Source organism: Centruroides vittatus, unplaced genomic scaffold (genome assembly GCF_030686945.1).
Source record: "Centruroides vittatus isolate TY-2023 unplaced genomic scaffold, ASM3068694v2 contig_874, whole genome shotgun sequence".
Classification (NCBI taxonomy): domain Eukaryota; kingdom Metazoa; phylum Arthropoda; class Arachnida; order Scorpiones; family Buthidae; genus Centruroides; species Centruroides vittatus.
Window position 1 is genome coordinate 1,275,578 of NW_027122566.1, and position 23,451 is coordinate 1,299,028.

Sequence of the window (23,451 nt, forward strand, 5' to 3'; positions counted from 1 at the left end):
ATCATCAAATATGCATACTATTATATTTTTATGGACAAGATGGCACACTTACAAATGAATCTGATAGCTTAATGCCAAGCCAATAGTAAATGTTAGTTTGACATTCGGAATTTTTATTAATAAATGTCAAATGTGCATTGATTTTAGCAAATTCTATGAATATAGTATTTAATAATGCTATTTTCTGTTATTTTTTTAATTAATTAATTTATACAATCATAAGTGGATTTTGGATACATTGATTTATACCTTCTTTTTGTAGTAAAATATGATTTAATTGTGCCATCTTGAATATTTAAAATAATTATTTTACTTGCAGTTTTTAAATATTATTTTTAAAACTGAATTTAATTTAAACTTTAATGTTTTTTTAGATTATTGAGGAAGATGCAAATGAAGAACCAGTCATTTGTCCAATATGTAATAAAGTATTTGAAACAGCTCATAATTGGACTGTTCATGTTCGGCAACATAGTAATAGTGACAACAGCCATTGTTGTCCTCTTTGTGGTAAAGTTTTGAGTTCTTCTAGTTCTTTGGATCGGCATATGCTTGTTCATTCTGGAAAAAGACCTTTTAAATGCAGATATTGTGAGATGGCTTTCACAACTAATGGAAATATGCACAGGCATATGCGTACTCATAGTGAAAATGATGATTCCAATGAAAGCACAAAGATAATTAAGGAACCAAAATTGAAAAGAAAATATAACTCTAATGATTCCATTCCAATTTTATCAAAAAAATGTCATACTGAAGAAATTAATGAAGATCAAGAAAAATTATATTGTCCTGTTTGTGGTAAAACATTTCTATGCAGTTATGGTCTTCAGACTCATATGGACACACATCCCAATGATCCTATTCAATGCCAAGAGTGTGGTGACATATCAAGTAATTACAATATCTATAGGAAACATAAGTGCTGTGCTATACATGAAAAGAAGGAAGATACAAAGCCTAAAATGAATAATAATATAGTACCTGTAGGCTTTCAAGATCTTACATTTATTGATTTTTCTACAAAAAAATTTTCCTTGATTGCAAAATCCTTCTGTGAACATAACAGACGACGTCCAAGTAGTGCCTTTCATACATTTGAATGTTTAAAATGCAAAAAAGCTTTTCCCTGTGGTAGTGCATTAAATCTTCATGGAATTATGCATAGAAAAGCATCTGGAACGTATTGTCCAAGCTGCAACTGTGATTTTTTAACTCCTGCTTCTTTTCAAGTTCACCAACTGAAACATAGATCTGCAGAACATTGTTCCGCAGAAGATAATGGAAAAAAAGAAGCAACTGATGTTGAATCTAAAGATGAAAGAAAGCAATCTGAAAAAGAAGATTTCTTGGCCTTATTAGAATTACAAAGTGAAGCCCATAATTTAAAATATTCTTTAACAGAACAAACAGACCAAGAAAAAGAAGATACATTTGAAAGCATATCTTACTTTACTCATGGAAAAGCAGAACCTTCATTACATAAAATGAATGTAAAAAATACTAATGGTGATTTTGCTGATATACAAGAAATAATAACCGTTACTGCTAAATCTTCCTTTTTAAGTGATATTCAAACAACACCTGTTGCTGTTTCTCCTGCTTCACCAAATCAGAACTTGGTTTCTGTTTTACCAGAATCTCCTTTAGTAGCTGATTCTGCAAGTCCTGATACTCCGTCCAAAGAAGAATCTGACCATCAATCATCAGTTAAAGCTGTTATTTGTGAAGGTTCAGCTTCTATGTCAAATATTAATTCTGTTGAAAGTTTTTCTTGTTCATTTTGCAAGCAATCATTCAAAAATTCTAAAGGTCTTAAACGTCATAATAGATTACATAAGCAAAATGGTTCTACTTTTACATGCCATTTATGTCCTTATAATAGTGTTGATAAAAGTACTTTAATTAGACATTTGCGAACACATAATGGTGAAAGACCATTTCAATGTGCAATTTGTAAATTTGCTTTTACAACTAAAGCTAACTGTGAACGACATGTTAGAAAAAGACATAAGAAAATAACAAAACAAGAAATTCGTAACTCTATGGAATATAATCCCAATATGTCTGAAGTAAACTCACCTGAAATTCTAATGCCAGAAGTATGTGGTTCTGCAGAAACTGTTTGTAAATATTGCAATGTTAATTTTAAGTTTAATCGTGTTTTGCGTCATCATTTACGTTCACTTAATAACAGTTGCAGTAGAAAACCATTTTTTTGTAATATATGTAAACTTGGCTTTTCTACTAAAAATAATTGTATAAGGCATGTTTTAAGACAACATCAAGAAATGAGACAAAATTTAAATTCTGTTGTTATGGCAAATGTACAAAATGAAACATCACAGCATGATTCACTTCAGTTTTCTGATGAACATTCACAAAATGAAATATTTGGCTCAACTTCTGAACCTTTAAATTTAACTACAAAATGTTTGCCAATATTGAATGAAACCATTGAAACAACCAAAGATGATAACATAAGCATGGAAGACGTTGTAAGTGCTGCAACTAGTCTAGTAAATTTATCACAACTTTGTCCACCTCAAGAAAAGCCACTAGATTTAGCAGTACATGCTTTGGATTTAAGAACACATTCCAGAGAAAGTTTAGAAAAGTCATCAAGGCCAGTTAGCATTTATAGTTTAAGTGAAGATCTAAATTTTAATTCATCACCACCTTCTTCATATTTTGAATCACCAACTACCCAGTTAATTTCAGAGAAAGTTTTTCCATCTGTGTCAAATGATTTGCAACCTTTATGCTTAGTTTCAAACACTATTTGTAATGCTGAAAGTCCAATTCCAGAAGTTAAGTCATGTAACATGACTTTCAAAATGGTTAATGAAAGACTATCATTTAGAAATCAGCGTGTACACACTTGTATGTATTGTACTGCAGGATTCACTTTAAAATCAAATATGGAGAGACATATCAAAAGAAAACATCCCGAATATGCAAGACCAACACGCAGCAGAAATTATATACCTACTTTAACATCACCAGGTATTCATAAACAAAGTGTATCTACATTATCAACAAAAACTAGAAATGCGCTTCGAGAAGTTTTGAGTCACAAATCACATAATCTTCCTATAAGTCAAAATGATAAAACACAAGAACCACAAGTTATTACAGATGAAATAGAATCAAGGCAAAATTTGGTATCTGAAGACAATCATTCTACTGATATGCCTCAAATTCAAAAAACTGAAGAAAATAATAATAATTCAATTGATAAGATCACTGATAAGAAGGACGATTGCCATCAAGATAATTCATGTGATGGTAAACCAGAAAATGAAACTGCTACTGATCTTGCAAGTGTCTCCGCTGTAATTGATACAGCAAATTCTCAAGAATTTAAGCAATATCTTTTAGAAGTTCACACATCTGAGAAATGTGCAACATCTGAGAGTAGCAATAATGATGAAATACACCAAGAAGAAGTAAATTCTGAAGCATGTTTATCCTCAGATAGCAATAAGAATGGTGGATCTGTAAAAAAACGTAGTTCTTATGCAGATTCACCTAATAGTGTAACATGTCCTTTCTGCTCTAGAAAATTTCCATGGTCAAGTTCTCTTCGTCGACATATTTTAACACATACTGGTCAGAAACCATTTAAATGTCCAAAGTGCCCAATTTATTTTACCACAAAATCAAACTGTGAAAGACATCTCATGCGAAAGCATGGTCACAACGGTGAAATAGTTCGAAGTGTGCCTGAGAGACCTTATAAATGCAATTTATGTTCTAGTAGTACCTTTTCAACTCAAGGAAATCTTAAAAAACATTGTTATGTTAAACATAAAGTAAAAAATTGTTCTGATCAAAAATTGAAGGAAGGATCAGATGGAGAAAGAAGCAGTGAAGACGGAAATGAAATCGACGAATATGATTTTGGGATGCAAGATAACAAAGACAATAATTCTGAAGAAAATAATTGCTTTTCTCTAGATTGTCGATTTTGTGATCAATCATTTACTGTTCTGCAAGATTTATTAGCTCATATTGCTGAACACACAGAGGCAAATCTTGTGTATAAATGTCATTTGTGTGATGATTCTTTTACGAAACGGCATGATTCAATTAATCATTTAAGAATTTCTCATACCTCTGAATATGATTTGCTAGTAAATAAAGGAGTTATTATTGCTGAAAACAAAGACCTGGAAAATTCAGATTGCCTTAATTCTATTTCAGATCAGTCAAATAATAATAACAATAACAATAATAATGGAAACAAAGATGTTTTAGATTATAAAGTTTGTAAAGTTGTGTGTATTATTTGTTTTAGTAGATTTTGGTCAAATGGGGAACTGAGAAGACATATGAGAATACATACAGGAGAACGTCCATTTTCTTGCAATATATGTCAACGGATGTTTTCAATGAAGAACAGTATGCTTCGCCATCAGCATAAGCACTTTGTTAATTCAACTCAGTCTAGTACTGATGATGAATGTGTTTCAGATCAAGCTTTACCTACATTGTCGCGATCAAGTCAAAACTCTTTACTGTACTTAATGTATGAAGACTTTCCAAATAATTCTCACTGGAACTCAGAAAATTTGACAGATTCAACAGCAATAGTTCCTGTACAAGAAAAAACTAATCAGATACAAAGGGATCAAAGTGAAAATAATTCAGGAGATTTAATACAAGATCTTTTAGGTATAAATGATTCAAAAATAATGGATAAAATATTAGATTCAGCTGATTCTGCTGCTCGCCTGTTAGGAGTTAATGAAATATGTTAATATCAAAATAGAAAAAAATTGTTAGTTTATCTAAATGTTAAAATTTGACAACATAAATATTATCACTTGAGTACTGATAATTTTAATGTTAGTCAGTATGTTACTAAAGAGGGACCAGAACATTTGATGAAAATATTTGAAATCCATTCTCAGGGATTTCTAAAGTAGCTCATATCTAATATAACTTGTCATTGCACTAATAGTAGAAATCATTGTATCATTGTAACATAGAAACTATAACAAACTACATTCTAATATCTGTAAATATAAAGGTTTGTAGTTTACATATAATAAGGCAATTATATTATACATTCATACAAATCTTCTCTTATTTTTAAACATTTACATATAAATTGTTTCACATGATTATCATTCCACCATATTTTAAAGTTCCACAAAGAGCACTAACAATTTGCATTTCAATCAAAAAATTCATTCCTTACAATCATTTTTTTTTTTATTTGATATAGTTAGATCATAAAATGACTTGAATACATTGAAATATAATAGTATTTGCATTATCAAATATGTCTGCTAGTATTTGTATTTCATATTTTTTTTCGTTAGTTAGTATTTGGATAAAACTATTGGCTCTTTTTGAATAAAATAAGATTTTTATTAGTAATTCTTTTTAATTAGTTTACTATTGATAGAGTAGATTGAGCATAGTCTTTCATTAAAGTTATAATGCCTGAATGCTATAAAATGTTACATTGATTCTTTTCTGAAATAAGAATAATTATTTTCAAGGTAATTTTTGGACACAAGATTGATATAAATTTGATTAATAAATTGCTGTAATTAAAAATATTTAAAGATCTACAATTTAAATATTTTAATTGCTTAGATGTGATGTAAAGATGGTGTTGTCAACAACTATAAGGACCTATGATTTAATTTGTATAAGGTTACTAATTTTTTATTTCAAAAAGAGTAAAAAATTTAAATGAACATTGCTCTAAGATATTAGAAGAATTTATTTCATTGTATCTTTCATACATTTTTTTAAAATTGCAGAATTTTCGTTAGACTACACTTGATGTTCTTTCTTTACTTTAGTGCTGCTATAGTATTTCCCAGAATAAGAATGGAGCCAATGTACTGGATCTTAAATGTGTATCATTCTGTTGCCATAGCAAAGCAACCAAAATTCTTTGAAACATATTTGAATTTTTGGAAAGACTGAAAATTCAAACATCACATCATGTTAAGTTTTTGTTTTCTTATAATTTAAAATTTCTTACAGAAATGTTGGAAATTTCAACAATTTAAACTTATAATTTTCTAATATTTATTATATATATATAGAATATTGTTCTACGTCATAATGAACATGGAACTATTCCTTTGAATCTATAGACTAATGAAAATTGGCTCCATTCTTATTCTATAATTTCAGAAAAGAAAACTATATTTGGAATACGGATGAATTGTTGTTCTTAGAAAATTATTGAGTTTTATTTTTAAGTTTTATATTTCAAATTAAAATCCTTAATACATAATCAAAAAATTTATTATAAATTTTTAAAAAATTTTTAGCAAATAATAATTGAATTTATAATTTTTAATAGTGTTCCAAATTTTTAATAGAAAAAAAAATATGCATGTTGATTACCTAGTTCACTGCTTATATTGCCTAGATTATTGTTAATGAATTGGTGCTGTTGTTTATGCTATGCAATCTGTTTAGGCATACTCTCTATAATCTTATTTGCATCTGCTATTATTAAAAGCACAAAATATATTTCCGTCCACAATCCTTACAGTTTAAAACATTCTCGAAAAAAAATCTGTGCCTTTACAAATACTGCTTAACTCATAAATATTTCTGCAACTTAAATCAGCATAATACATATCACATTACCTTATTCGCTTTGTTTATTTGCTGCCTAGAGTGCCTTAGATGTAAAATGATTTGTGATTATTTTATGTGCTTTTGAGAAAGCATTGGCTCATGATGGGACCTCATTGATACAATTAGTTATTCCAAGTGGTTTAATGATAGGTCTTTTTATATGTTGTCTTTAATTGTGACTTCTGTTAACCGTCCAGTGTCTGCGACTTTTATCACAATAATGTGTTCAATTCAAATTCCAATACACACATTCACACACACTTCATATACATATACATATACATACATATATATATATAAATATATATATATATATATAGTGTTATATAATTCTTGAATAATGGACCAAAAATGAAAATCTATATCAGAATTTTTTCAATAAATTGCCTGAATACATGTCAGTGAGATCATATGCTAGTCTGTTTAGCAGCATGCATTTATTTACATGAATGATTAAATGTACAAATTCTAGCAGTTGTACAGTAACTGTTCAAAGTAATAATGTTATCTTTTAATAGATGACAGAGGGAAATTTGTGTGTGATAAGCATTTCCAAATTCTAAATAGTATATCTAAAAGGACTGATAATTATATTATATGCCTTTGTGCACATAATATCATTTTTTTTATTTTTATGTTTTTGATTTTTTTTGTTCATTATTTTATGCCTTTTCTTATCCTGTATATTGGATAGGAAAAATAAAAGATTTAACCATTTACGACGAATTTGTATTTATTAAATGTTATTTTATCAAGTTCTTTATTGGATGTTCACTAAGTCAGATTCAAGAAATAATTCTGAATTAATCTAATATAATAAATTCAGATGTATTTTACAAGTCTTTCAAGTTTTCTGACTGCTCAATAAGTCTTTTGAGAGTCTGTTTCAAAATTAAATTTGAAAATGATTTAGCATTATAAATTATAATTCAATTTGCTTTGATTTTATCTTTTTTATAAATTTTAAAAGTTTAAATTAAGTTTGAGAATTTGATTAATAAAATGTGGGCATTAAATAATTGTTTTAATTCATGTTTTATTTGAATCTATCTTATAATAATACATCTTTAATCTACTTAAATTGAAGAAGATCTTGTGCGTGAATTTTTAAACCTGATAAACTAGAGATTTAATTTAGACTAAATATATTGCTTTGAGAATTAACAAAAATTTTCAATATCAATCCCTAATATGAAAACAAAGTAAATAAATTGAAATAAATCTTTAATATGCTATAAAATGTCAAAGAATTTTATGAAAATATTTGCCAAAGAAACTGGATACTTAAATTTTTATTCAGTCCTTTGTTTCTGTAATCATTTTGCTAATGGGCAAATTGCCAGATTATGTATAGTTTATGGTGAAAGACTAAAACTATGATGTATTTATACTAAGATATTTATTATAATAATCTTCCAAAAAGAAAGAGTGCTACCATTTTTAAATTACTGTAATTATGGTAATTATTACCTGAAAGTAATTGAATATATTTTCAAAAAAAGAAAAAAAAAAACCCAAGTTTTATACCCATTTGTTACAATTCTTCAATATGTGCACTTCATATCAAATGACATTTAACCAATAGTCAGTTTCTTTCCAGACTTGCTGCAACATATCCATAAATCTTTAATATGCTATAAAATATTGTCAAAGAATTTTATGAAAATATTTGCAGTCATAATTTGATTTTGCAGCTCTGGCAAATTCCTGGGCAATGGTGGCACATAGACCATATCTTTCACGTTGCCCCACAAGAAATCACGGTGTCAGGTCCAGGGATATGGATTGTCGTTTGGCCCATGGTGTCCGATCCATCGCCGAGAAAGCACACGATTCAAAACTTCCCGAACCTCCCGATGAAAATGAGGCAAAGCCCCATAATGCACAAAGATGTAGTAATCAGAATCTTGATACAATTGAGGAAACAGTTTTCCAGTTTGTCCAAGGATAAGAAGCCAGAAACTTCATTTCTGCAAAGAGTGACCTACATATCTTTGTTAAGGATATGGCACGGAAGACATTGTCAACAAAACTTGGAGAGTTTTTCTGTTTGAAATACAGTATATTAAATCGTTTTCAGATAATGTAATCACAGCAATTTAAAATGGTAGCATTCTTTTTGACAGATTCTGTATCTAATCAAATGCATTTTGTTAATTACCTTAATTACCATTATCTTGGAATTGATTTGAATATATCAAGTCAAAATTAATAACTAAATGTTGATATCACTTCTGTTTCATTAATTATGTAAATTTTGAGTAAAGCCAAAAAGTTTATATGAATTATCATGGGCTTCTGCAGAGGAGGACAAACGGAGCATTTGCTCCTCACTGGGATCTAGTCAAACATTCCCCAAATGATGATCGTAAAGTTGATTGAGATATGTAACTTTATATACCAGTGTCGTCTTTAACGCATTGGCAACTTATCCAGGGCCCCACACTAATTTATGCACAAACAGAATTTAACACTAATTCTCCGATATCCCGGCGTTTATGTAGGTAGGGCCCAGTGCACCACTTTGCCAAGGGGGCCTATAATGGTAAGACGATCCTGCATCATGGGATGCTATGTCTGTCTTAAAAAAAAACCTCAAAAATTTAAATACAAATTTACTGATGTAAATCATGTAATTATTTGTCTCCAAGCTTTGCTCCCCTGGAAAATTTTCTTCCGACACCCATGTGAATTATTTATTTTGCCTATATATGATAATATACATTATACAGGGCTACTAATTTTACTTTTCCGGTTTTATGTAACAAGGAAAGTATGGCAATCGGTCAAAAATGACCTCCAAGATTTTTCACACTTTTGGACCCGGGACTTTGAAATATCGAAAAATTGGTTTTTTTCCTATATGTATAGATATGTGGGTTTTTAAAACACTTTCCGCCCTGTGGGCACTAAGAGGAACTCTTTTTGCAAGCTCATTGTGGGTTCGGCCATCCGGCCAATGGGACAGACGGATAGTGAGGGACGGGGCCCTTAAAAATTTCTGAGGATTTTTCGATCCCCGATCTCCCAGAGCGGTAGGCTGCCACCTTGACCATTCGGCCATCCGGTCGTCGATATGTGTGGAGTGGAACGATTTTGTTCGCCCACTTTAAAGCTTAATAACTCCCGAGTTTTTTGTTGAAAATATCTGAAATTTTGCAGGGAGGTTTGTGTATTGAGATGATTGATGCCATTAAATTTTGATGGTTAAAGGCCGGGGGAGTGGGAAGATAAAGGTGGTTGTGTGTCTTATCTCAAGTAGGGTCGGACCCAAGAGCGTAGCCAGCCAATTGGCCAGGGGGGAGGCAAGATGATGTAAATTGATAGAGGATATGAATTGTATGTAGGTAAAATTAAAAACTATTCATAAAGTTTTAATCATTTACTATGTACCGGAAAAGAAATATCTTAATTAAAATATTTTTTTAGACTTACAAGAAGCCCAAGAAGATTATTTTAATTAAAAGTTAGCATTTAAATAACTTTTTTCGGATTTCTAGGGGGAAGCTGCCCTCTCCTGTCCCCCTTTTTTTTTTTTTTTTTTTTTTTTTTTTTTTTTTTTTTTTTTTAACTCTTTCCGCCCTGTGGGCACTAAGAGGGCCTCTTTTAGTAGGCCCATTATGGGTTCGGCCAGGCCCACAATGGGGCGACCGGGTGGTGAGGGACGGGGCCCGACATATCCGAACGGACCACCCCCCGAAAAATTCCTGGGGATTATTCGACCCGTTCGGATTCGATCCCGGGTCCCCCAGAGCGGTAGGCTGCCACCTTTACCGCTCGGCCATCCGGCCGTCCTCCTGTCCCCCTTGGAGACGCCTTGGTCAGACCTAACGAAGAGTTTATTCGTGATTACAATTTTTTATAAAACTCGTCTCTACCTCAAAATTAATTTTTTTGCCATTTTGGAATAATTAATTATGTAAAAAGTTTTTAAAAAATAAAATATCATAACAAATGGCGCCACACACGCAGTTTTAATACAGTACATATTAAAACCTTTTAATTTATAAGCATTTTAAAAAAAAAAAATTTTACCATTTTTTATTGTTTTTTTTTAATTTTTCATTATTTATTTTTGAAAGTAGGTTTTGATTTCGTCGTAATTTATATTTTTAACGAAAATTCTGCACAGTTTGAAGGTTGGCAACACTTAGAGAAAACCAAAGAGCGAATGGCAGAAGCTTTGTTATAGATTAGAATCGTTTTATTAACGTTTTTCGTTTGAGTTTGGATTTACAATTAAAACCGAAAATGGTAAGCTATCGTTACATTTACTGACATTTATCGTATGTTTTTATATTTGTTTTACAATATTTAAATCAATATGTTCCAGTAGACTAAGTTTGTAATATGAATTCTTCATGAGAAATAGGAGAAAAACGTGACTTTAACAATAATATATAATTGCTACGACTATTACCAATTGAGATTAGGTTAATGTTACCCTGGGTATCGAGATGGCGGCTCGTCTCCGATTCCGGAAAAACAGAAGCAAGGAAACAGTGGGGACGCACGTTCTAACCTAACCTAACCTATTCTAATAAATTACCATAATTATTAGAATAGGTTAGGTTAGGTTAGGTTAGAACGTGCGTCCCCACTGTTTTCTTTCTTCTGATTGCTGAAATCGGACACAAGCCGCCATCTCGATACCTAGGGTAACATTAACCTGAGATTATTTAGGACCTGTGGAAATACTTTACAAAAATAAAAATGAATTCAAATAATAAATTCATTTTTTCCTTATAAAATACACGAATAATTTTCTTAAAATTTCTCTCACATTCAAGTTCATATATTTAATTTTGTGTAAATTATAGCCTATTTCTATTATAAATCACATGCTTATCAAGTAAATATGTGATAAACGTTTGTATTTATTTCGGGTTCTACGTGCGAATTTGTATTAAATTTGGTACCAGAAATGTCGAAATGTATGAGCGTGCCACGTATTTAATAAATTTAAAACCCTTTGGAGGGTGCGCCCGTGGCTAATTGCCACACAATTTTGATAATGCCTTGTTTGTGGGTGGTGCAGAATTGCGCTTTGGTTTTCCCTACTTGTGGAATATGTGACCGCCTAGATGTGAAATGATTTTTCTGTTTCTAACCGTTTGTCGCCGAGCTTTGAGAATAGTGATATTGTATCTGTGGTGTACTTGCCGCTAAACACCTTGCAATGTAAGTATAATATGCACTTAATCCAGTTATTAAATGCAAATTATATTGCAAATATTATATACTGTGTCCTGCATTTAAACTTATCAATACTTTAAAGAACTGAGACCATTAAAATTGAATAACATGTCATGCCAGTCAACTATGTAACTCTCTTGAGGGGAAAATTTTTGAATTGTAATCATGTTAATCAGGGCCTCCCACCCCTAAGCTTTCCATATCTGGTTTTGACATTCATCTAACATTGTTCTCAAGATTAAGGAAGGACAGACAACTGAATGGACAACAGTAGGAATTTATAGGTCTACAGTTTTTCAGATTGCAGTCCAACAATTATTAGTACAAAAACTTGCAGTTGCAGTCCACTACTTTGTAAGAAAAAATATTATTAAATTTCATTTTATTGTAGTAAACATTTATGGAAACTGCGATCAAAATTGTGTTTTTGAATGAAATTATCTAAATAACAATAGACTAGTAAATTTAACTCTAAAAAGAAGAAAAGTTACAATCTCTCTACACACCGGTATATATATATATATATATATATATTTTTTTTTTTAACTCTTTCTGCCCTGTGGGCACTAAGAGGGCCTTTTTTAGTAGGCCCATTATGGGTTTGGCCAGGCCCACAATGGGGCGACCGGGTGGTGAGGGACGGGGCCCGACATATCCGAACGGACCACCCCCCGAAAAATTCCTGGGGATTATTCGACCCGTTCGGATTCAATCCCGGGTCCCCCAGAGTGGTAGGCTGCCACCTTGACCGCTCGGCCATCTGGCTGTCCACACCGGTATATTAAGTAAATATATAAATAAAACTCCTTTAAACCTTTTAACCGGAATCAATCCACTTTCAAATTGGGAGATTGGAAAACAATGTTCTACCGTGATTCTTGCCCAACATCTTGTTGTACAAACGTCACATTGATGATGATATTATATTTTGGAAGATGGAACTGGACATAAAAGTTTTCCTTGAAGCCATAAACAGTAATCCGTACGGGCTAATGTTAGAAGTGGAGCAGCACAACTCATCAAAGGTACACTCTTGGATATAGATATCAACTTTGAAGGAACGAATATATGCACATCAGTATACCGAAAGCCCAGTACGTTCCACACATATATTCCAAGAAATTCATATGATCCTTTTCAATACAAAATGGCCGCATTCAGAGCATTAGTGAGAAGAGCTTACTCGCACTCCTCCACGAAACAAGCGCTCCAGACAGAACTCAATCATATCAAGAATATTGCCATAAGCCATGGGTATAACAATGCGCTAATTGAAAAGTTGTCTAGTAGACACGAGAATTCCCAAAATACAAATAATCTGACAGGACAACCAGTGAATATACGAGAGGAAGAAGGATATACAACAAGGAATTAAAATTGCATATAGAAGATGTCAAACTCTCTTCAGATTATTCAGCAATGGCAAAGACCCACCAAACCCCGATAGACTTCCGGGGGTATCTGAGATAACACTACAAGACCACAGGTACAACAGACATTTAACATACATTGGTTCCACAAGACGTACGTTAAAAAGGAGGTTAAAGGAGCACAAATTGGACATATACCACAGCAGATATACCACAGTTCTAATAACATATGCGTCTGAAGAGGGGATAATGGCAGACCTACAAGCGGCAAAAATTATTATACCCAGCTACAACCCTCAGCAATTAAAATGGCTAGAAGCCATAGAAATATTTAAAGCCAGAATTGATAATACATGCATTAATCAGAAGGAAGAAATGATTCTATCCAGTGCATGGCAAGTTTTGCTAGAAGACATCGTTTAACCCATAAGTACCCATTTATTCACCAAAGAATTAAACAAGACTAACCAACGTTGATTTTTATTTTTAGTAATACAGTAATTCCTCGCTGGAAAATAATTTCTGATGGTCTATTTTATTTATATTGCTTTAAGTAACATTATAAATTTTTAAGTGATGTATTTTGAATTTTAAAAGTTTTGATTGATTTAACAAATGTGTCAATCTACAATTAAATTAATGTGACCTGAGGGTCGACACCTCTTTAGTGTTTCATCAGGATTGACACCACTATGTCTCAGTTGAAACGGAAGCCGCGGTGATTTGGAACTAGAATATTGTACAATGCATAAGTAGGCATAATGGTGCAGTTCTCGAGAGAGAGTTTACATAAGATTCGCATGGCGATAAATATCTGACGTTTCTTGATTTGGTTTCTGTGAAGAGACTGAAGTCTAGGTTCTTGAGGTTGTCTGGATGGAATCGTTGGGATAGGTCTGGATCAAGAAAGTTTCGGTCCCGAACTGGGAAAGTTCTTCTAGGCCCAGTAGAGAGTAACAGGAAGATTCAATAGATTATAACTGGCACTGACACAGAAAAATGTTTTTGACGACTTTAATCCTAGAGAGACGGGCAACGACTGACTATTTCGGCCATCACTTTTGATATCAGTCTGGAGAGGTCAGCAGATCATGGGAATGTGTTGTTTCCATCGTCGGGGAAGTGTAAGTGGAGATTTTTTCAGGTAGCTGAGGACAACAACAATTGAACATGTATGGCATCATCGTTGATTAAAATCGATTAAAGTTTGGATTCTCATATTAATGTCAATTAATTTTTAGATATAATTAATTGAAAAATTAAATTAAACAACTAAATTATTTAACAACTTTTTTAATATGGAATTTAGCAGAATAAATTATAGAATAATATGAATAAATAATTTTTTTCAGACTATTAGCAAGAATAATAAGATGCTTCAGCATATAAATTATAGGATGAGAGTCATTCTTCAAGATAGTCGGACATTCATAGGAACCTTTAAAGCATTTGACAAGCATATGAATTTGATCTTAGGTGATTGTGAAGAATTCAGAAAAGTTAAACCTAAGAGTGCAAAACAAACAGAGAGAGAGGAAAAGAGAGTTTTAGGTCTTGTTTTACTGAGAGGTGAAAACATTGTCTCTCTGACTGTAGAAGGTCCTCCTCCAGCTGAGGTATTTTTAGTGATAAAAAATATATTTTTGTAAATTATTGAAAGTTAAATTTTTAATAATGAAGTCATTTTTTATTTATAGGAAGGTTTGCCTCGTGTTCCAATTCCTGGAGCTGCACCTGGTCCAGGTATTGGTCGTGCAGCTGGACGTGGTGTTCCTGCTGCCCCTATTGGCACTGCTCCTGCAGGTATAGTGGAATCTAAGATAAGTGAAAGTTAATTTATTAATAAGTATATTTTGAAAACTTTAAATGCTTTTTTTTAGGTCTTCAAGGTCCAGTAAGAGGTGTTGGTGGACCATCACCACAAGTTATGACTCCTCAAGGCAGAGGAACTGTTTCTGCTCCTCCTCAAATCAGACCTGCTGCACCTGGAACTGCTTCAACTCCTCCGCCTCGTATGGGAGCTCCACCACCTGGTGGAATGCCTGCAGCAAGAGGTACACCACCTCCAGGAATGATGGGACCACCACCTGCTATGATGGGAAGAGGGGTTCCACCTGGACAAGTTCCTATGGGAAGAGGTATGCAGCCACCACCACCACCAATGGGTCCTCCACCTGGAATGCGTGGGCCACCACCAGGAATGATGAGAGGAGGTAAATATATATTACATAATAATTAAGGAAAAATTTCAATTTTAAATACATGAAATGTGAATAAATATTTTAAACATAAAGCCACTTGACAATTCTCTATATAATTAAGGGTCATTTGCAAAAGTTTTAATCTTAAGGTGAAATGCACTTTAATTTAATGTATTACACAAACCGTTGGGATAAAATGCTAGTTAAAATTTATTCTATAGGTTAGAGAAGAAATAAGATGGCTGACCAACTCTGATTTTAATGTGTGTAATCTTTATTCAGACTGTTCAAATGAAGTTTATTGTAATATTGATAAAACATTTTTAAAAAGATGGTTTTTATAATAAAATGTCATATTGTAATTTAAATTTCAGTAATTAATTTCATTTTGAAAAAACCTACAGTTTCATGTTAATTGTCAGAGTTGCATGAATCTTACCTATCATAATAGAATAATTACTTCTCACTATGAAGTATGCATACTAAAAGATTTTAGATAATACTTATCAAATCTACTGATATATCCTTCTGATCGAAAGTATTGGGAATGGTTCAATAAAATGCAAGATTAGAATTTATTCATCAAAATTTATTTTGTCTCTTTTAAAATAATTTCCTCCCATTGCAATGCACTTATGCCAAACAGGCTTTAAAGTTGTTTTTGTAAAACCTCTTCAAGGCTCATAGCAAATTTTGTTTTATGACATCATTTGACTGAGAATGGTGACCATAAAGCAGAAATTTTAGTCAAGAAAACAGGAAAAAAGTCACACAATCAGGTGAATATGGAGTTTGTGGAACTGCATTTGTTGAATTTTGACCAAAAATTCACAAACAGCAAGAGCATTATGGGCAGGTGCACTATTGTGGAGCAAAATCCACAAGTTTTCTCCCCAAAAATTTGGTAGTTTTCTAAGAATTGTGTCGTGCAAATCAGCAGTTCCCAAGAAGTAGGTTGGGAGACAACACCATTAATACCATTTGTTTCTTGAGATCCCAATACCAGAAAAGTCAAAAAAATAATAGATGTGATTGATTTAATTTTATTTAATCCTTTAAAATACTTTATTCAAGACAAGACTAATATTTTATAACTTCTACTCTAATTCTATTAAGTAAGAGGTTTTAACATTTATTCTATAAGTGGTTAGTGGGCTAGGCTAGGCAATTTTATTGTGAAAATTGGTGAGAAACTGAGGCTACCTGGTTAGTTAAATAGTTAATTAAATTAATGAGTATCAGTATCTTAGATATAGAGGAGAGGAGGGTATTACAGAATACCATTTACATTTCTAAAAATAACTTTACTGGTTTTTGATTAAAATCCCCAAAATCATCATGAGTACATACTATAACTAGTTGTAATGAACTGCCACTTGTAAAAAAAATACTGTTTATTTTGTTGTTATAAAAAAAAATTATTTATAAAAAGTCAAAAATGGAGGTTATTATGAAATAGTCGGGTAATATGGAATAAGTGGTTTAAATCATTTAAAAACTAATTATACTTCATAAAACAGTTATTTTTAACTATAAAAACCACATTTTTAAGATTATGTGCATGTCATTTCTGCTTCGAGTCTATTTACAAAGTCACAGATATAATTTTCTTTCTCTGCTCCGGTACAGTCAAGGTGAGCCTACAGAGAACGGCTGAAGCATTGAATCCAAATTTCACCTCGTTGATCTTCGGAGAATTTTCTGTTACAGAAGATACATTCAGCATCTTTGTTCTCCAGTTATATGGAATACTATACTTTTACATCGGGTATTATGAAATACCTAGTATTCCATAATATCCGACACGCCATCTTGGAAAATGAACCTTTACACTGATGGACAAAACATTGTCAGCTAAAAAACGACCACAGTACAACAAACTACAATTCTTTTAGTGTACATTATGCTTAACATCAGTGTTCAAGTCACATGTGTACTAGTAGGTTAAAATGTTTGAAAACTTGCTTGCAAAAGCTCTTGAAAATCACAAAACACTCTGCAGCGAGTGGTACGACAACAACAAGCGGTCAACTCTCACTGCACTGCATCATAGGAGTCTTTCTTGAGTAGTTTATGGTATTCCCAAGTGATAGCAGCAACAAACAGAGCCGAAACCTCGGTATTCCATATTTCCCGACTATTCCACAATACCCTCCTCTCCTATATGATGATATAAATGTATGTGATTCGTGATTGTGATAATAATAACTAACTACTAGACTACTACTAATTACTTATTCACTACTTTACTAACACGAATAATTAAATTAGTTATTTATAACTACAGACTGATATGTAGAGCCTATATAAGAAAACTGGTAAGACTGATAGCCACTTAGCCACTGATTATCTGTCCTTACATTATTATAATATATTAATATAAATTAATTAGTAGAATTACCTTTGCTATTATTTAACTTTAGTTAGATTATAATTATAATGTAATCTTTAACATTTAAAGTTAATTATCTCTATCTCAAGTGTTAAAATGAAACAATTATTTAAGTTTATTACCTAAATGGGTAAGAAGTTTTACTGATTTATAGTGACCAGTCTAAATAATAACAACTTTTTTTTTAAATACTTAAGAAACTTTTATTTCTTTAAAAAAAAAGCATCAATTGCTGGATGGATAGATAGATAGATAGATAGATAGATAACACTTTATTGCACCAAAAATACATCTGGATCCACGCTGGATCCAGCTGGAATGATGTTGGTCCAGCAAAAATCCAGCTGGATTGAAAACACTGCTGGATTGCAATCCCTAATCATCATACTTATAGGATTCACCTTGACTGTTCCTCTCATGTAATCATTCTTAGTTCTGTCCTTCATCACATTGCACATTCATTTCAGTATTCTCATTTCTGCTGTCTCCATCTTCTTTTTCTGGGCTCTTGTAATTTCCCACATCTCAACACTGTACATCATTTCTGGTCTTACTGTAGTTATGTATGATCTTCAGCTTATTTTCTTATCACACGACTCCCCGCTCATCTTTCTCCAGTTCAGCCATCCACTCTGAATTCTATGCTGGATTTCTGCACTCATTCCTTCATCTATTGCTACATGTAATCCATGATACTTAAATTTGGATACTTGTTATTAACTTTTCACCCTGGAGTTGTATATAACTCTCATCCCCTCCATCAGATGTCATATATACTGTCTTTGCTCTGCTGACCATGTCTCTCTTCCCAGTGCTTTTCTCCATTCCTCTAGCTTCTCTACCCTATCTCTTGATACTAAATTCAGAACCTTCCACTTTTCGAACTTTCGAGATAGTTCTTCCTCAGGCAAAGAAATTCCATTGGAACGCTTCGATAAAGTGGAATGTGTATATTTCAACAAAAACCGAATATTCGCATAACGGAACTCGTTGAGATGGGCATGCGCATTTGTGCGCGGATGTTGATATTTAAAGATCGCCGTTTATAAGGGCCTGCCATGCTAGAGAAAGATTAAGTTCATCTTTCCGATCTATTTTATTTATATTGCTTAACAAAGCAATATAAATAAAATAGACCATCAGAAATTATTTTCCAGTGAGAATTACTATATTACTAAAAATAAAAATCAATGTTGGTTAGTCTTGTTTTATTTTTTGGTGAATAAATGTTTACTACAATAAAATGAAATTTAATAGTATTTTTTCTTACAAAGTAGTGGATTGCAACTGCAAATTTCTGTGCTAATAATTATTGAACTGCAATTTGAAAAACTGTAGACCTATAAATGCCCATCTCAATGAGTTCCGTTATGTGAATATTTGGTTTTTGTTTAAATATCCATGTTCCATTTTTTTGGAGCATTCCAACGGAATTTCTTTGCCTGAGGAAGAACTGCCTCAAAAGTTCGAAAACCGTTTGTGAAAGGAAGGTTTTTTTCATGCAAATTACACCGGTAACAGGTTCCGGATTTAGTATTTCACCCCCGGTGTCAAGGAGAGATTGAGTTTCTTACTTATCTCTTGATGTTTTACACAGCACAATGTCATCTGCAAACAGCATACTTCGTGGTGCCTTGCTCTTTACATCTTCTACCAATACATCCATCACCAAATTGAACTTTCTGGTTAAGGGCTGAGTCTTTGTGTAGTCCAACTTTCACAGTGAATCTCTCTGTCGTACCTACACTACTCTACTTGAGACATTGTTCTCTTAAACAATTCCTTTACAAGTCTTAGATACTTTTCTGATATTCCCTCTACACTCATACATCTCCATATCTCCTGTTTAGGCATCCTGTCATATGCTTTCTCCAGGTTTATGAATACCATGTGAAATTCTGCCTACATCTCTGTACTTTCCATCAGCTGATTTAGAGCATAGATTGCATCTGTTGTTCTTCTTTCCAGCATGAAACCAAACTGTTCCTGTCTCTTGCCTTAACCTTCCTTCCACAGTTTTCTACCAGATCTTCATTGAGTGAAACATCAATTTAATTCCACTTTAATTTCCATATTCCTGCACATCTCATTTTCCTTTATAAATTGGCACCAAAATATTTTTTCTCTACTCATCTAGTATTATCTCTTGCTGCCACAGCTTTTTCATAAGATCCCATACAATATCAACACCCTCTTTGCCCAAACATTTCCATACCTCAGCTGGGATCTGATCAGATCCTGTTGGTTTCCCATTCTTCATTTTTCTAAGTGCCCTTTCCACCTCCCCCTTGCTTATATATGCTGTGACTCCTTCATTTGCCTTCCTGTCCTTGTATAGTACTTTTGTATTTTCCTCATCCAGTAGCTTCCTAAAATTCATTTATCTTTCCTTTATCTTCTCTTGGTCTTGTAACACTTCACCAATATCATCTTTTATCTGTTTTATTGATGTGAAATCCTTTGATATCTTGTCCTCTCTTTCACAATTCTTTTAAGATGCTTCTCCCTCATTTTGAAGTAAGCATTGACTATTATCAGGTCAAACACTATTGCATATTCCACTATTCTATTGCCCCCTCTATTTCTCTCACTTATACTTCATTCACTGTGCATTCTTCTTTCCTCTCTTTTACAACTTTCCACATGTCCATTTAAATCATTCCCAATGATCAACCTCTCACTCACTGGTATTTCCATTACCATTTTTATCTAATTCTGCCCAGAAGTTATCCTTTTCTTCTTCCCCAAATCATGTTTAGGATGCATACACACATACTATTGTGACAAAACTTTCTTTTATCTCCAGCTTATCACTTGTAATCTTGTCACTTCTGATCATTTCACAAATACCATTTCTTAACTTCTTGTTGACTATAATACCTACTGCACTCCTCCCTTTTTTATCTGCTCCTCCAGAAAACAATTAATAGCCATCCCCACCTCCCTTCTTTACCTCCTTTTCACCTAGTTTCCTGGCAGGCATAAGATCCTCATCCTTCTCTGTTGCATCAAGTCCACTAATTCTCTGCTCTTTCCAGTCATTGTTCCAATGTTTAACATTCTCATTCCAACATTAAATACCTTCCTCTTTTTCTTTCTTTAGCCAAACCTGTCCTTGATATGGTAGCTCAAGCTCATTTCTTGCAGTTTTCAGGCGATGTGACCACATATTGCTAGCTGGATATGCCCAAACTCTCATATGGTCTCTCTTATTTATTACTCCATTTTGTTTTTGCATATGAGTTTTACAGCCAGATGCTCTTCCTAACACCAACCCACATCATTTACTGGGCTTGGGATCAGCACCTAATGGGGCTTATCCACTTAGTAGCTGGTATTTAAATAATTCATTTCATTAAAATTATAGATGATTGTATTTAAGTAATAATTTCATTGTTAATACTGTTATATCACAGAAAAACAAAATGTGATCAGAATATGCATACTTAATTTTATCTTTTATCAGTTAAACTTTTTAAAACAAAAAATGCAAAAAGTTTTTGACTACTTTTAATGACTGTTGACTGAAGATATCTGGCAGTTTTCTGTTCTTTGTGTGTATAGCCAGTTCATTACAATACTTTTTTCATGTATAAATTTTATGCATATAACTTTGTATGGTATTTTTGTCGATCTATCTAGGGCAGGGTTACCAAACTTTTTTCATAGCGGACCAGATAACAGATAATGATGAGCACGGGCCACATAACCATTTTGTTCAATATAGTATACTAAATACACAAAAATAAAGAAAACCTACATATTTATTTACCAATACACAAACACGATCTCTGCAGCAAGCTGGTAATTACTTCTCTTAGAAACTTCATTGCAGGTATGGTACTTACACAAAAAGCACTCTGATATCCAAAGTCACAAAAAGTTGCCAAATTTTTCATTTTACCGATTTTCCTAAAATTTATATTACTATCAAATGCAAAAATCAGATTGGACCAATTTTGGCATTTTTACTTACTTTTTAAATTTATTCTACATAGCAAGTTCATCTACAATCTATGATATTTCCTTATAAAAATTATATTTTAGCTCATTCGTGTCAGTGTGGCAGCAGGCTGTAGTTTGGTGATCCCTGATCTAGGAGAAGGATGATTGGCTGCACTCAGTGGTATTGCCAATTGGAAGGGAAGAGGGAACAGAATAAGGGAAAAAATAGAGTATGCTTAATAAATATTGGTTGGCTTATTATTGCAGTATCTTAGTGGTAACGAAGATTTCTTTGGACGAATCTTTGAAGGGTGAAGGATTGGTGAGTCTTAGTAACTAAAATGTACATTTATTGACCTCAGTATTTACAATAATGAAACTGCAAAAAAAAATTGCTTGGGCTAAAGTTAACAGCGAGATGGGTCCTTGACGTATTTGTCCCATAGACTTAACATTGTACTATATTTTTGCCATTTCACAAACACTTGAACCACTGCACCTTTCTCAAATCTCTCCTCAATGGCATAATCTGCAGGATAAGTGCTTTAATTTGATACATAAACTGTACTTTTAGCCCGGCCATTTACTAAAACTAAGTCAGACAAACTGAAACTTTCTTTCAATTAATATACAGTATATCTATGAAATTCTTTTAGAAACAAAACTTTCAAAAATTTCTCCTTTATTCAAAAGTGATATTGAGATGTTATTTTAAGTATTTTTCTTATTTTATAATAGTGCTTAATTTTCTAAATTTTAAAGATGATGAAATAATGAAAATAAATTTAAATACTTTACAAACAAACATTATCATCTTATGTTGAAGTAAAATTTAAAAATTTAATCTAATTTTTAAATGTTTTTCCAATTTTCAGCACCACCACCTGGTATGAGACCTCCTCCACCTCCAAGACCATAAATAGATGACAGAGGGAAATTTGTGTGTGATAAGCATTTCCAAATTCTAAATAGTATATCTAAAAGGACTGATAATTATATTATATGCCTTTGTGCACATAATATCATTTTTTTTATTTTTATGTTTTTGATTTTTTTTGTTCATTATTTTATGCCTTTTCTTATCCTGTATATTGGATAGGAAAAATAAAAGATTTAACCATTTACAATGAATTTGTATTTATTAAATGTTATTTTATCAAGTTCTTTATTGGATGTTCACTAAGTCAGATTCAAGAAATAATTCTGAATTAATCTAATATAATAAATTCAGATGTATTTTACAAGTCTCAAGTTTTCTGACTGCTCAATAAGTCTTTTGAGAGTCTGCTTCAAAATTAAATTTGAAAATGGTTTAGCATTATAAACTACTAACAGGTAGGCCCGGCGTTGCTCAGGTAAAAGTAACGATAGTGAAAATTAAAATTATTACATTATAGTCAACCATATCTGTTTTCACAGAATGCAAGAATTGGGTCTCCCTGTTTCCAGACTAATTAGAGAATTTTTAGATGTGTCTAAAAATATGTTTGATTTCCCGCAGAAACAAAAAAAATGCATCTGAGTCTTGCACGTCACTTTCTCTTAACACTTCCATTGTTGATGGAAGTGTTAACCCTTAATCCTGTCCCACTCCCCATGGGGAGGAATTTCGAAAAATCCCTTCTTAGTGTGCGTTCTCGTGACATAACCTGTGTCTCAAATTTCAACTTTCAACTCCTAACCATTTGGACTCTGCACTGATTATTATTATTGTGTAAGTGAGATATAC

At 32.4% G+C, this 23,451-nt stretch overlaps 2 protein-coding genes across 4 annotated transcripts in view; both read left to right on the top strand.

Annotated features, from left to right (window-relative positions):
* Window positions 1–7,337, top strand: part of LOC136982898 (ras-responsive element-binding protein 1-like) — a 47,738-nt gene extending 40,401 nt beyond the window's left edge. For all 3 annotated transcript variants that reach the window (XM_067279454.1, XM_067279455.1, XM_067279456.1), the window contains one exon: window positions 375–7,337. In XM_067279454.1, the coding sequence (XP_067135555.1) occupies window positions 375–4,763 (4,389 nt within the window). In that variant the 3' untranslated portion in view covers window positions 4,764–7,337. The remainder of the gene's footprint in view (window positions 1–374) is intronic.
* A 3,431-nt stretch (window positions 7,338–10,768) lies between these two features.
* SmB (small ribonucleoprotein particle protein SmB) lies at window positions 10,769–22,849 on the top strand. Its single transcript, XM_067279520.1, has 5 exons — window positions 10,769–10,872; window positions 14,537–14,800; window positions 14,882–14,987; window positions 15,065–15,397; window positions 22,598–22,849. The coding sequence occupies exons 1-5, from the start codon at window positions 10,870–10,872 to the stop codon at window positions 22,639–22,641; spliced, it is 750 nt and encodes a 249-aa protein (XP_067135621.1). The 5' UTR covers window positions 10,769–10,869; the 3' UTR covers window positions 22,642–22,849.
* Window positions 22,850–23,451: the final 602 nt, after the last annotated feature.